The sequence below is a fragment of the Cyprinus carpio genome, chromosome A20 (assembly GCF_018340385.1).
Source record: "Cyprinus carpio isolate SPL01 chromosome A20, ASM1834038v1, whole genome shotgun sequence".
Taxonomy (NCBI): domain Eukaryota; kingdom Metazoa; phylum Chordata; class Actinopteri; order Cypriniformes; family Cyprinidae; genus Cyprinus; species Cyprinus carpio.
The window spans coordinates 767,377-782,705 of NC_056591.1; the positions used below are offsets into that span (position 1 = coordinate 767,377).

The window sequence follows — 15,329 nt, forward strand, 5'->3', positions numbered from 1 at the left end:
AACTGAATTTTGTATTTACTTGCATTATCTTTGTGTAATATTAAAATTTGTTTGATGATCTGAATTTTTTAAGTGTTACAAATATGCAAATATATATATATATATATAAACAGGAAGGTGGCAAAAACATTTTTAGGGCAATGTACATCCAAGAAATTATCATGTCAGTGTTGGTTTGCTAACTCGTAGCTTGTTTGCAAGGTTTCTTTCAGTCCCACGAAAAAAAAACATTAAAATTCGCACTCTCTCTCTCTCTCTCTCTCTCTCACTCACTCTCTCTCTCACTCACTCACTCTCTCTCTGTCAATGTGCGTCATCTGGAATGGCGTCACGTGGGAGTACAAAGGCAACGCTCGCGCTCTGCCCTTTACAAACGATGCGCGTCTCGGTCTCGAGCTCTCCGCCTCTGAGGAGATACTTCACAAGGAACACCGCTATTTGTTATTTATTAAATTATACAATCAAATATGAGCGACTTTTTTGTCGACGCGAACTCGTCTGTTTGATAGGATTATTCAAACATCTGAGTGAAATCATGGAAATAACGCTCTTTGTACAGTTTATTATGGATTTATAGACTAGAAGGGGGGCTGAAAGAAAACAAAGGAAAGAAGACGAAGAAAAAAAGACAGACAAACTTGTTCCGTTTAGAGATATTCTCATCCAGAACATATTTTCTTTCTTAAGAATCGTGAAGTTTATCTCGAGCGCGCGCGCTGGGCTGAGATGGAGGGCATGAGCGCGCTCAAATGGAAGTTTTCTCTCCAGACAACCAAACAAAGAGCATCTCATCGACTGGATTATGAAACTAAAGAAAAACATCTTTCAAAGCAAAGTATCAGCGAAAGTGTCCTCCGCGGTGAAGCGGAAATATGATGCTGCGCGCGAGATCTTCTTGTGCGTAATGGACACATAACATCAGGAGCTGGATCTCAGCGGACAGGTGTGTGTTACCGGTCCATTACACATTAATGTTGAGTTTTATCATTCACTGAACAGCAAACCAGTAAAAATATATGTGGATTTAGTGAAGTGTTGAGGGGTGCTTTTGTTTTTGGATCACAACAAACACGTTTTCACCAATAACGCACAGATTTAAAATTTATTTCTTCGCTTCTGCCATTCTCTCACAGTTATTCTTACCTACTTGCATAGTAGTGGTTCTCTTCATCTGTATGATGCTGTAAAGGAGATGTTCAGCAGGTTTCTTAAAGGTCAGTATCTCTCCATCCGACAGGTGAGCAGATGAAAACAAGACCAATATTGGAGAGCATATGATCGATATGACTGGGCCGCAGAGGACTTCATTACTTCTGCCTCCCACCCACACACACACAATGATCTGTGCTTAAGAACAACATATGATCGTGGGCAGTCATATATATTCATACAAGAATCTAGTCAGCCTTAAGACAATCTCTCAATTTATTTATAAATGGATTCTAATTCACAACAAAATGAATAAGAAATATATGCACTAGTACATCATACATATGCACATACATATAAAAATGTATCTTACATATTATATAGCATGTTCATGACAAACTGAGAGGATCTTTGGGTTTTTGGGGGATGTTTTATTAAAGTCCTAAATCCATAGAAATGTCTATTCCAAGGTTTAACACAGAAAGATTAGATTAGATAAGTGACTGTTTTCTCTTTTTATTTTTTAACCAGTTTTTAGTATCAAATGAAAATTGTCTGTTTACTTTCTTAATCCATGGTTTGAGGCTTCCTGTAGGATTCTGTAGGATTTTGTGATCATTTAGACAGCGTTAGTGATTATAGCAGGCAGTGGAAGAACTGCTGTTGGAGCGTGTACAGAAAGCTCAGGGCCATTGTGAAGTTTTTCACCACTGTCTCAACCTAGACGAGATCTGCATGCCTGAGAAAGCTTAAGAAACCACTCAAGTGTTACAGTACTAGAACAAGGCCAAAACAACAGCTCACTGGCAAAACTACAAAACTTGTTAAATGCTCAGGGACAGATTAACGCACGGAGCCAGACACGTTTTTACAGTGCTGCGCATTATAACCAATCACACAGGATTCTGTTGAGCTTATGAATGCAATGGCCAATCAGAGGCATTCAGATGAGTCATCGCTGAAAAGTGTGTGTTTTGCTCAGTGCGCTCGCTCGCTGACTGAATGCTGCTCTCTGGAGAATCCTCTCATCATAAACAAAGTGCAGATGTGTGTACAGTGTAAGTAAGATATTCATTTCACAGTATAAACAGCTTCAGTGATTATAATGGGAGTTTTTGAGCGTGCTTGAACTAGACTAAATCTAGACTAAAGTTAATATTATTTGATAATGCAAGCATTCTTTGCTCTCTTTATGTACAATGAAAGTGTTATAATTAGTAACTTACAATGTTTTTATAAAATTTGCGTTAAATACAAAGTCAGTCGTATTAAAAATATTCTATGACATGACACCCATCTAGTACAAGTTAAAAGACGGATTTTATGCATTGGCTAGTTAATAGATTACACTAATATTAGGCTACTTTTCCCATAGCCCATTATAGATAAACTAACATGATCTATAAAGGTGCAAAATGTATTTACTTATATTTAACAATTGTGATATTTTATGATATAGGTAACAAGTTTGGGAAAATTTCGAATAAACGGAACGAAATTTCAACCGAGGGGGGCCTTTAATCGGTCTGTGTGTCATAATCCGCCCTTTTAAATTCTATAGCTTTCTGTCTACAAAAATTGTTTGAAATGAACTAAATTGTCGCACTTTAAAAGCAATCCATACTCTGACCACCTGTGAGGTGTTTACTGTGAAATGAGCCACCTAAAACACTTAATTATGAGCCACATCTTTTGGGCTGCATCTTCACACCGTGTGAACACTTAAGTTTTGAGATTACACGTGAAACACTCTCTGCCCGCAGACCAATGCAGAAAACATATGGCTTAGACTTCTCTCTAAACCAACATTTTGATATTGGATAACTTTGGTTATATCTATTTTTTTATCTGATTTTTAGTCTTATTAAAAGTATTGGGAATTGTATGGAATTGTATGTCAGCAGTGAGTGTTAACATGCCCATTGACTCCTGAGTTAAGCCCAGGGAATGGGTAATTTTCCTTTATTTTTCATATTTGTTTTGCACAGTGTTGAGTGCTCTAGCCTTTCAAAGCAGGAATCTAGAACCCTGGTCCTGGAGAGTTTAGTTCCAATCAACAACAGCCTGTCTGTACTTTTAAAGAGGTCATGAAATGCATTTTTAAAACAATTTTTTTAGTTTCCTGAGGTACATACTGTATACGTACAATATATATATATATATATATATATATATATATATATATATATCAAAAATGGTTTTTATTTATATATATCAAAAATGGATTATAATTATAATTTAGCTATAAATTATAATTATTATAATAGGGGCGTGTCTGCTGTGATACAATGTAAACGCCCACTGCTATGATTGGCTAACATCTTAGCATATGAATTAAGCATTACATATGGAACTCTCTGTTAAGTTCATAATCTTGAAAAGTGTGCATTACAGCATTGCATTTAGAGCTACTTTTGATGTATCAAAGTTTGCAGAGCTGCACTGTAGCCGAACATGTCTACTGAGCACATGATGCTCACAATGATCTCCTTAATGCAATATGATTTCTGCACTCTCACAAATACTTTAATCATAAATAAAACAGTGAAAACACATTGCAAATAAGAGAGTAAATTGAGTCGTTGATTATAATGGGAGTTTTGGTGAAAATGCAGTAATCAGATCAATGATAAACTCGTGCTGCTCCAGCGATTATGAAGAGAATGATCTTTGAACATCTGTGCATGAGCCATTACATATCACACCCATCACAGATCATTTTTATATTATGTTTCTCAGTTTATGAAGTTTGCAAAAGTTCTTTCTGTCCCTAACAGCAGTATTGGTATTGTGATTGATGGACAGACGTGAGTTGCTCAGAACACTCCTTGATTACAGAAGATGCCTAGGCGTATCCAGGGGAGATTTTGATTTCATATCAGGGTGTTTCAGAAGAGTAGAAAAGAATAATTCATATTTTAAACTGAAGAGTTAGTTTTAGGTTTGAAACTTGCCATGTATGTTTTTATTGTAGAATCATTTATCTGTGTAAATGTCAAGAGCATTTTGATTCTTAATTTCATGACCCCTATAGGTCATCCTTTATTAAACTGGTTCAGCTGTGTTGGCGCTAAACTCAGCAGGACAGTAGATTTCCACAAGTAGGGTTGAAGTTTCAAAGTATAAACTTTTGACCATGAATTTGTACAGATGTGTTTGACACATGCACAGCAATGACTGCTATTTCACTTGACTCAACAGAGGACCATATGGAGTTCCTTCATCTTTACACTATTTTAAACTCTAATTGTACAAATGCGGGTAACTTCTGACCACCTTTCACATCCAGTGTTGTTCTAGCTTTATCTTCTGTTGTTTTTATTGAATTTTCTTCAACTATTGTAGTAGTTATGCCTGTTTCACATGGCAAGTGCCACATATTTTTCCTGTTTATCTGGGCACTGGAAAAATACATGGTGCTTGTATTTGGCATGTAACAGGGATGTTAATTTAAAATTTGAGTATTCATTGAATTTAAAATATCTAAAAAAAAAAGCACATTCAAGTGCAAAAACTGTGCATGATAGTATCAGTGGTGCCAAGACGTATTTGTTATCTCCTTAGTGTCATTTCTGATAAAAAGGGCAGTTAACAAAAGGTTCTGATTTTATAACAAAGATGAGACGAATATGCACATCATGACTGCAGTTAAACTATTTGATTAAAACATACTGTTGATGAAAATTTTAAGAGAAACAAATAACACCACAAGATCTTAATGCACTATCAATGTTTTTGAATAAAAAATACCCTGAAAAGAATAGAATACTGAGCTACTGCAATAATGTCTGTAATTTTTCAGCCATGTTAACAGCCCTACTACTACTTAGTGCAGTGGCTCTCAACCAGGGGTCTGGGGCCCACTATAGTCTCAGCTAACTTCCAAGGGGACCTCAAGATTAATAAAATGATTTAAATAATAATAAAGGCAAACAAGCATTAAAATAAGCTAAACAACCAAAAATCAAGATATTTCTTATTTCATTTCACCTTCTCAACATACTTTTTTTCTTTTCTTTTCTTTGTAGAACCACTCTACCCACCGTCTTGAAAACCCTGGATATTAGAGGTAGCCTAATTTCAAATCAAAATGTGATATAGCATTCTAATTCAGTAAATCTGGGGCAGGTAATGAGAGGAATGTGAGAATTTAGTCTTTCATTGTACAGTATGCGACAGACCTCTGGCAGAGCAGAGCATAATTTCTGCAAACACGGTTGCTAGGTGTGACATCCCCTACAAAAATCGAGCTACAAGTCAACATTGCTTTGTATTAGCACTCCGTGATATGCTTCTCAAAGTGCATTCTTGTATCACATTTGCTTTGTAGCTTTGAAACCCCTTGCCTAAAATAAGATATCCATACAGAGAGTTAAAGATTAGATATTTGAGGCTGCTGATAAGCACACAGACAATTAGTAACGGCTCACAGAGAGTTAAGCATTATTTAGAGCAAAGTGCCCGTTTTCTAGACTGTAGCAGACAATAGATAACTGTTGGCCATGATCTCAAAATGTGTGCTTTTGTTCTCATGTTTGTTTATATAATCTCCACCTCTTCTATTCTGAAAACTGAAGCCTCCAACTCTTTTAACATTTTGTGGATTCATGGCTTTGTTTCCTTTAGTAGAATAATAACTGTGTATGTGCACTACTCACCTTGTGTCATACATCAACAGTCATTGTTGACATAGCATGCTTCATTCTCCTGGATTATAAATACAACACCACACCAAGGCTAACAGCCTCTTAATCACCACCTGTTTAGTGATTAGATTAATTTGATTACACATGAAACTAATAAAGATGGATGTTTGCTTAATGGATACAATCTTTCTTTAATCTTTGTCTGATCTCCTCGCTAATGATTTTATAATTAATGGACTATTTAATGTATTTGTAAATCTATTCATTCATTTATTAACAGAGGTTGGAAGATGCATCTTCCTTTTATCAGTATCCCTCTCCCTCCCTCTGCCCCCTGCCACTGATATGTGATGAGTTTACCCAGAGAGTCAATGTCAGAAGAGAAAAACACCAATACCTCTTGCTTTGTGTGGGTGTGCTTGGTGGGTTCACCTTCAACCTCCGGGATCTAATTAGTTCCTCTGTGTTCACATTTAGCCATCATTTTGGTTCTCACTTGCTTTGACTGATTGATCGATGAAAAATGACCACTAGACTTAAGCTTACCTTTTATACCTGTTTGGCTGTTTCATCTGATGAAATATCAAAGATAATAACATGCATCCAAAATATACATAATACTTTTTAATATTACTCAAAATATATATATATATATATAATTACTCTTTAAAATTGAAAATATAATTATTTAACAGTATAACCTGATAAAAAATAAACAATCTACAGATGCAGGTGGCTAGTGCCCTTGAAGCAAAATGTCTGTGCATGAAAGCAGATCACCTAGTTAGAGATGATAATGCTTTGAAGACCAAATAAAGGTAAATCAGAGGTTTGTCAAGGTTTTTGCTTGTATGCTACAGCGAGGGACAGCGCGTTCCTACTGACCTTAATATGTAGGTCTTTTTTTTTTTCAAACTTGTTGGAAAAAAGTGTTTTATACATGTGTTTTTTTCTTTCTCTTGCTTTCAATTTTTCCCAATGATAATTGTAAAAAATAGCCTATGACACTGTTACAGGACAAAATCTTACAGGAGTGTGCCTGAAATACCCTTATAAACTTCTGCGTTTTGGCTTTTGCAGGTGAAAGCACTGTATTGTGAAAGATGGAAGTGAGATAATATATTACATATTTTTCAGGAGCGGCTAGAATCAATCTTATGGTTGCAAAGAAAAGTATCAACTTCTACATTAAATGCATTGATACAGAATTCAGCTGACTCTTTCATCCAGTTTGGTGCGACGTCCTGATCCAGGGAGGCTCTGTGTTCTACACAATATCTTCCACTTATTAATAATAGACTTGATTGTGATTCTAGGCATAGATAAAGCCTTTACATTTTTTTTTTGTATCCATCTCCTGACTTGATGATCACAGCTGAAAGTCAAGTGGCTTTGTGTGCCATTGAGAAGGTGATTAGCTACACCTTAATGAGTTTACAAGTCATGTTCAGGAGGGGGGGAGAACTCAGTGATTCTGTATTTTTTGTTTTTTTCTCAGACATGTTGGTGTTATATCTTACACTTGGATGTTGTTGCACTGAGTAAATATGTCTGGGTAGAACAAAAACTGCGTCCGTCTTCATTTCAGGCTGCAAAGCAACAAAATGTGATTATTTTAAAGGGGTGATTTTTTATATACCCTCTGTAGCTCTAAGATTGAGATTAGCCATTTTAATAAATGGATACTAAATATATTTTAGATTTGATAACATAATTGATTTGTGTATTGATTTTATTGTGTCCACATACTTGACTGCCCTTGGCTGCCTAAATCACATTGCCAGACTTTGCCTTGTACACATGCAGGCATTTTTGACTAGTGCTTCAGTCTTTTATTTATGGAGTTAAACTTTCAGAGGATAATTTCATCATTCATTTCAAACTAGCATTTATAGTGGTAGAGGGATAAAGAGATGGGGAGATATTCTATATCTAGAATAACAATATTCTTTATCGAGATAACAAATCTCCTTCATGTTATGAGTTGTCTTAAATTTTATTTAAATTTTTAATATTTTTCATTTTCTCTCATGTACTTCATAATTACGCAACTATCATGGCTTTGATTTGCTTGATCTGTGTACAAAGCGAGACAAGGATAACAACATAATACTTTGATCTAAAAACATTTTAAAAGATTAACAACTGTGTTTAGACCAGCATTCAATGAACAAATTTCCCTAACACCTAGAGTTTGACTTCGAGATCAAAGATGAGACACTTGAATCAAGACCGAAGCCTCCGGCTTACTTTAACACTTGTTTATTCCTTTATTTGCAGGCTTGTATTGCCGTAGAAATGATTGCAACAGGTGGGGTGATCACAGGGCTTGCAGCATTGAAAAGACAAGACTCCGCCCGCTCTCAGTATCATCTGCCAATCCAGAGCTCCACCTCTGCACCTGAGAAGAAATGCACTAAGCGTAAACCTAGAGCTGATGTGGTGGTGGTCAGAGGGAAGATCAGATTGTATTCGGCCTCAGGATTCTTCCTGGTTTTGGGAGTGCTGATCCTCATGGCAGGCATCGCAATGGCTGTTCTAGGATACTGGCCTCATAAGGACCACCAGAAGGCACCAGAAAGCAAGCTGTCTGTAAACAATACGCAAGTTGGCCGAGAGCAGGTGGGCTCTATTGCGCAATTCTTGGAGCAGCACCTGCATTCAGAGAAGATGAAAATGTTGGGTCCTTTCACAATGGGAATTGGGATTTTTATCTTCATCTGTGCTAATGCCATCTTGCATGAGAACAGGGATCGTGAGACAAAGATTATCCACATGAGGGACATGTACTCGACAGTCATAGACGTTCACAGCTTGCGGATTAAGGAGCAGAAGTGTACGAACGGTGCTTACACGGGTCCCTATGCGGACACAAAGATCCGTTCCTTTGGTCTGGACAGTCAGTTTGCCTCACGGCTTGCAGCAAACACACTAATGTCCTTCTCTGGTCTTGATGGGGATGTCCGATTCTCCCACAGGACCAGCTCGGCCGAGGATGACGAGGGTCTAATGAGTGAGGCCAGAGGTGGATTAGGCTGGTTGTCGCCTACCTACAAGGAGCGTTCTGAATGTATCTTTGCGTTCCAAGATGAGGGTAATCGTCGGTGGGAGGACAAGCGTGGCACGCTCAAGAAATGGCAAACGCGCTCTATCGTTTCCTCTTCCATCAGCGCCTTCACGCTGCCTGTCATCAAACTCAACAACTGCGTTATCGACGAGCCTGACATTGATAGCATCACGGAGGAATTAGAGCAGAACAGGGTGCACTCCAGACCTCTGTCAATGGAATCATTAACAGTCCCTGTTCCCGACATTGCCAAAGCTTTCAAGCCTCCGGGTGCCCACCTGCTCCGGAGCAACTCAGCCACTGAATCCCCAAGCTCCACATCATCCCATTCCTCACTGTCTCCTGGATCCACCAGTGGTAGATTCCTGTCACCTGGAGCTGCACGTAAAGACTTTGGCTCCAATAACTCCCTCCACGTGTTATCAGCCCATTCCAAATCTCTCGATTTAGAGAGAGGGCCCACAATGCTGACTGTCCACCCTGAACAGAGGAAACACCCGAGCTGGCCCAGATTGGACCGCAGTAATAGTAAAGGATACACTAAACTGGAGGACAAAGAGGACCCTATGGACAGGCTAATAGTGCCCCCAGTGGCTGTGAAGAAGGACTACACTAAAAAAGAGAAACTTCTTATGATCTCCAGGTCTCACAATAATTTGAGTTTTGAGCATGATGAGTTTATGAGCAACAGTCTGAAGAGAGGCACCTCAGAGACTAGATTTTAAAACTGAGCTAGTGCCAAATGTCAATCCAGTGGCTTTTGGCGTTTGGCGATCCACCTGCAATACAGAAGACAGTTCTTGCTGTTTTTTAAAATTAAGTGAAAGCTCAGTAATGCTGCTTTTTGTGCTGCAGAATGATATTTCACCGTGAATTTGAAATACAAAAGCTGTAATGGTAAATAAAAGTATGGGTACAGCAAACAATTCAGTAGCTGACAGGTTAGTCAAATTTGTACAAATGTGTTTGTAGTGTTTTTGTTAACATTCAGACAGGATCTATTATCTGTTTGAGTACAGTATGTGTGTTGTACCAGCACTGCTAGTTATTTTACTTTAAATAATTTATTGTTTAAAACACACACACACACACACACTGATATTTTTGAAGAGAACTTGTCTATGTGTAATTTATCTGTTTCTCAGAATAAACACAACCTTTCCAGATAATGTTGTCCTATTTGTAGTTACACTGTAAATCTCAGAAATGAATTACCAAAAAAAATGTGTCAAAGAATTAATATATAGTAGTCAATACAACTCATTTGCTATATTCCAAGACTTATGAAGTCATTCAATAGCTTTATGTGAACCAAATGAGTGAGTGATGTGACATGATGTGTACGGTGTTGGAATTTGTGTTCTGCATTTCTTTGTGCTCTGCATCCAAGTGCACTCACACAGCAGTGAGTAGTGAACAAATACACACACACACACACTGTGAACACACCCGGAGCAGTCAGCAGCCATTTTTGTTGCAGTACCCAGGGAGCAGTTGGGGAGTTCCGTGGGTTGCTCAAGGGTGTCACCTCAATTGTGGTTTTAAAGGTGGAAGAGAGCACTGTTCATTCACTCCCAGCACCTATAATCACTGCTGGTACCAAGACTTGAACCCGCGACCTCTGGGTAACTAGTCTGACGCTCTAACCCAGAGCCAGCCCAAGGCGTAAGCGGACTACGCGGCTGCTTAGGACCCCCGTGGCCACCAGGGGGCCCCCAAGAGTACATGGAAAAAAGGAACATTAAATATTTAAATCATTTATACCTATCATCTTTTTATTTCAATAGTGATGCATCATACAGGCACAATAGCGCTGTATGACAGATGTATGACTTTTATTTATTCAAAATATGCACAAACTTTTTGACTAGCCTACATCATAAACTATGATACAGCCTATTCTGTCAAATATGTGTAAATTAATTTGTTTTGTCGTTTAAACAACCTTAATGACCATGTTAGTTGATCTATAAAGCGCGCTGGATGCTGTCGTGTGGATCTATCAAATCTACATGACCTAAATTCACCAATTTCTCCCGAAATGAATGAAAGTAAGTGGCCAGTGAACTGGGAGAAAACAGATTAAACTTTATGGTTACCTGCACAATGTGTATTTGATGTCGTAAAATTTTAATTGAAAGGTTTGTTATTGACGCTTTCTATAGAAATCAGTGTGTATTTAACAAACTATAAATTTCTTTTTTTGCTAGTGCTTAATTGAAATATCTATTTAAATTTCTGAAATCTTAAATTAAAGAAAGCAGTTGAAAATACTGAACAGTTTTGATATATGAAAAGCACTGAGCTCGTCATTCTCTGGCTTAGCGTCAGCCATAGTCTTAGCATAGTCTAAGTATGGCATCTTCTTGTTTTAGGGAAGTTCATGTTTGATTAAACATCTGTAAATAGCCTTGACATCATAATATAGCCTATTATAATATTTTACTTAGCTAGTTTTTGATTAAAGTTTTTGTCTTTCTGTGTATATAATTTTGTAATAAAAATAAGCTTTTGTTTCATAAACTTGGTGCTGATAACAGCTTAACATTATTTACCTTAACCTACCTTTGGGGTCTTGCTATATTCCAATATCATTATGCTTCAATTAGCTATATAGATTAAGAGTTGTTGTTTTAGATGTGTTTTTAATAATTTGTTGTTAAAATAACATTCTGTTCCATAAATGCATTGTCAGCTGGTTTATTTAGGTACATTTCAGTACACCACATTAAGTACACCTCTGTAACGAGTCCACTGAAGGCGAGTGTAGTGATAACCCAAGTGCAGTTTATTTACAAGGTGATAATCCAAACATCCAAACAATAAAAAAAGACTTGACTTAAACAGTATTGAACAAACATGAACAGACTTGACTTGAACAGACTTGACGAGGCTTGAACAGACTTGGCATGAACAAGCTGGACTATCCGACAGCAGGTAACAACATTAATACACGACAAGGCACAATGGCAAAAACATGACTACTTATAACAAACAATACAGGTCACATGACAAGAACAAACCAATGGGGAACAAGACACATGACTAAGACAAGCAATCAGAACATGACACAATGAACAAGAGGAACCAACAGCATGAAGACAAGAGGGAAAGGGAAGCATGACACTAACAGCATTAAACAAACTACAAAATAAAAGACATGAAAACAATGAACAAGAAACAAAACCCAAAACAGACCTTAAATATTCCCCCCACTAAGGGCGGTTCCTGATGCCCACACAAACAAAACACAAGAAATTCAGGAGGGTGGTGGAGCGGAGGCGGAACAGGGGGAGGGATGGAGGGCCAGGGTCATGAAAAAAGGAACAGGACCTGGAGGGTGGAGCAATGGCGGGCCTGGAGCTAGGAGCAGTGGTGGATCCGGATCATGAGGCAATGACAGACAATGGAGTAGAGGGAGGCCTGGGCCGTGGAGCAGTGACAGACAATGGAGCAAAGGGGGACCTGGGCTGTGGAGCAGTGACAGACAATGGAGTAGAGGGGGACCTGGGCCGTGGAGCAGATCCAGAGCAGTATGGAGCCATGGTGGAGAAGGCCTAGCGGGGAGCCATGGTGGAGAAGGCCTAGCGTGGAGACATGGCGGAGCAGGCAGAGCGAGGAGCCATGGCGGTGCAGGCAGAGCAGGAAGCCATTGGGGAGCAGAGACATGAATGGACCACTTGGCTGTGACAGAGCAGGCAGAGAGATCTTTAATGGCCTCCGTGGCCGTTACAGGACAGACAGTGAGTTCATGAATGGCCTCCTTGGCCATGACAAAACAGGCAGAGAGTTTGTGGATGGCCTCCTGGCTGTGACAGGACAGGCAAAGAGTTCAAATGTGGGAGCCACCACCTCGAGGGGTTCTATAGTGGACCCTGCCTCCTCTGGAGGTTCTGGAGTGGATTCACGGTCAGGAGAGGCTTCAGGAGCAGACTCATGGACAGGAGAGGTCTCTGGAGCGCAGTGTGCAGCGACCGCCATAACAGGAAGTACTCAGGTCAGGGGAATAGTCTCTGTGACAGCCGGTGCTGAGGCCCTGGGGATGCCAGCTGCTCGCACCAACATCAATGGTGGGTCCATCATACTAGCAATCAGTCCTGACCCAAGCTCGCATCTGTGGAGGACTCCGGCGTGGCGGCCATCTTGGCTGGGGACTCTTGGCCGGGGACTCTGGCGTGGTGGCCCTCTTGGCCGGGGACTCAGGCGTGGCAGCCTTCTTGGCCAGGGACTCTGGCGTGGCGGCCCTCTTGGCCGGGGACTCTGGCGTGGTGGCCCTCTTGGCCGGGGACTCAGTCTTGGCCAGGGTCTTTGGCGTGGACTCAGGCGTGGCAGCCCTCTTGGCCGGGGACTCAGGCGTGGCAGCCTTCTTGGCCGGGGACTCAGGCGTGGTGGCCCTCTTGGCCGGGGACTCAGGCGTGGCAGCCTTCTTGGCCAGGGACTCTGGCGTGGCGGCCCTCTTGGCCGGGGACTCAGAAATGGCAGCCATGTTGTGACGAGACTCTGGAATGGCAGCCATGTTGTGATGAGACTGTAGAACGGTGGTCATTTTCCGAAGAGACTCTTGTGTTGCGGCCATCTTGCGATGGAGCTCTTGAATCTTGGCAATGTTGTTAAGAATCTCCTGAGTGACCAGCATGATGTGAGCAGGCTCTGGTTTGGCAGACATGACGTGAACAGGTGCTGACTTGGTAGGCATGACGTGAGCAAACCCTGGCATGTGGTGAGCAGGTCTTGGAGTCGCAGACATGACATGAGCAGACTCTGGCTTGGCAGGCATGGTGGCTACTGCAGGATTGCAGTGTTCCTCATCTGCAATCCCCACAGTAAACGATGAACCAGCCAGCAAAAGAGCATGATCAATATATTCCTCCAGTGACCAACAAATCTTTCCCCCAGGCAACTGAGAATGAATGGGTTCATGAATGGGTTCATGTCCTTAAGCGCTACGTCATTAAAATCCACCAACTGGCACAAACCACAAAAGTCCTGAACATATTCCTCAATAGCCTGATTACCTTGACGAAGGCGGAGGAGACGAACAACTGCTGGGTTCATTTTGGTGGTCGTGTAGTCTGTAATGAGTCCACAGAATATGGAACCAATGAGGAACCAATAGCATGAAGACAAGAGGGCAAGGGAAGCATGACACTAACAGCATGAAACAAACTACAAAATAAAAGACATGAAAACAATGAACAAGAATCAAAACCCAAAACAGACCTTACAACCACTTAGTACTGGAAGACTTTAAAAGTTAAATTGCAAAAAAACACCTGACCACTCTTGTGGGTTTGCGACTGTTACAAATAAAGATCATAGGGTAAAATGATCCTATAAGGGTAAAATCGATAATGGGTGTGCGAATAATCAAGCATTGACAATAATCAGAGCCTAGGCCCATGTGAAAGTGCCTGGTGAAAACACTGAGAAGTGCTTGTGTGTTCATCCGGGGAAACTCTAAGAGTATCATGGGAAGTGCTGCCAAACTGTGCTCCCAGTCAGTGAAGATCCATCTGGAGTAATACGACAAATCAGGGTGTGACTGACAATTCATTCCATCCTGTTTCCATGGAAATCAAAGAAAACTCCATATTACAGCTCATGTTTGGTTATATTCTTCAGGCACAAATGTTCACACATTGTTATTACTTGACATCAGTGCATCATAACATGATAGACTTATTGTGGCGTTGTGTGTTCACATTTATTATTCTGCACGAATATTCAACAAACTCCCTGGAAACAATTGTAACAAAAGATTCTAAAGTGATACGATTTTAAGTTATAAGACAACACATTTAAACAATCAAATCTTTTTTTTTCATTCTTTTTTTTTCTTTCTTTCTTTTTTTTTTTGTAAAGCTTCTTACAAACTTTGTGCAACATTGTGTATGTGAAAATTATTATACAAATAAATCTGACCTGATGTAAAATGTGTAGGATTGGGAATCACTGCACTAGAGCTAACCTAACGCCTACAATGCTGTAATTACACACATCATCTGCAACGTAAGATGATTACAAATACTTCAATTTTATTTCTTGTATTTTTTATTGTTGTTTGAACACAGTCAATTTCCAGATAGAAATAAATTGGAAGCAAATCTACATCCAGGTGTGACAACAAGAAATTAATATGAATTAAATAATAATTAGCAGAATTTTTTTTTTTATTAACATTCCATTTATGTTACCTTTTGACGTTTTCTCTGTTGTAACTACAATAATAGATATAATTCGTGGTGTCTCTTGGAGAGAAGAACCATTGTTTGCTTTCGTGCCTCATTAAGGTCCTGTCGTACCAACACCCACTGTGACTGGGGTTACAGAATCTCACCATGGCAACAAAAGAACCCCTGCCAGTTAGCAAAGTGACGTCAAAAGCCCCTCCAACGGAAACACCAGCTGCAAAGGAGAACTTGGTCCTCTGGACCGGCTTCAGGGTTCATCACTGCGAAATACTGTCT

General features: G+C 39.8%; 1 protein-coding gene across 2 annotated transcripts; it reads left to right on the forward strand.

Annotated features, from left to right (window-relative positions):
* The first annotated feature begins 361 nt into the window (after window positions 1-361).
* On the forward strand, window positions 362-10,046 carry LOC109044810 (transmembrane protein 200A-like). 2 transcript variants are annotated; one of them, XM_042777275.1, is made up of 3 exons: window positions 362-943; window positions 1,134-1,214; window positions 8,076-10,046. In XM_042777275.1, the coding sequence occupies exon 3, from the start codon at window positions 8,094-8,096 to the stop codon at window positions 9,585-9,587; it is 1,494 nt and encodes a 497-aa protein (XP_042633209.1). In that variant the 5' UTR covers window positions 362-943; window positions 1,134-1,214; window positions 8,076-8,093; the 3' UTR covers window positions 9,588-10,046. The 2 variants fall into 2 exon arrangements, with proteins under 2 accessions (XP_042633209.1, XP_042633208.1); XM_042777274.1 differs by lacking the exon at window positions 1,134-1,214.
* The last annotated feature ends 5,283 nt before the right edge of the window (window positions 10,047-15,329 follow it).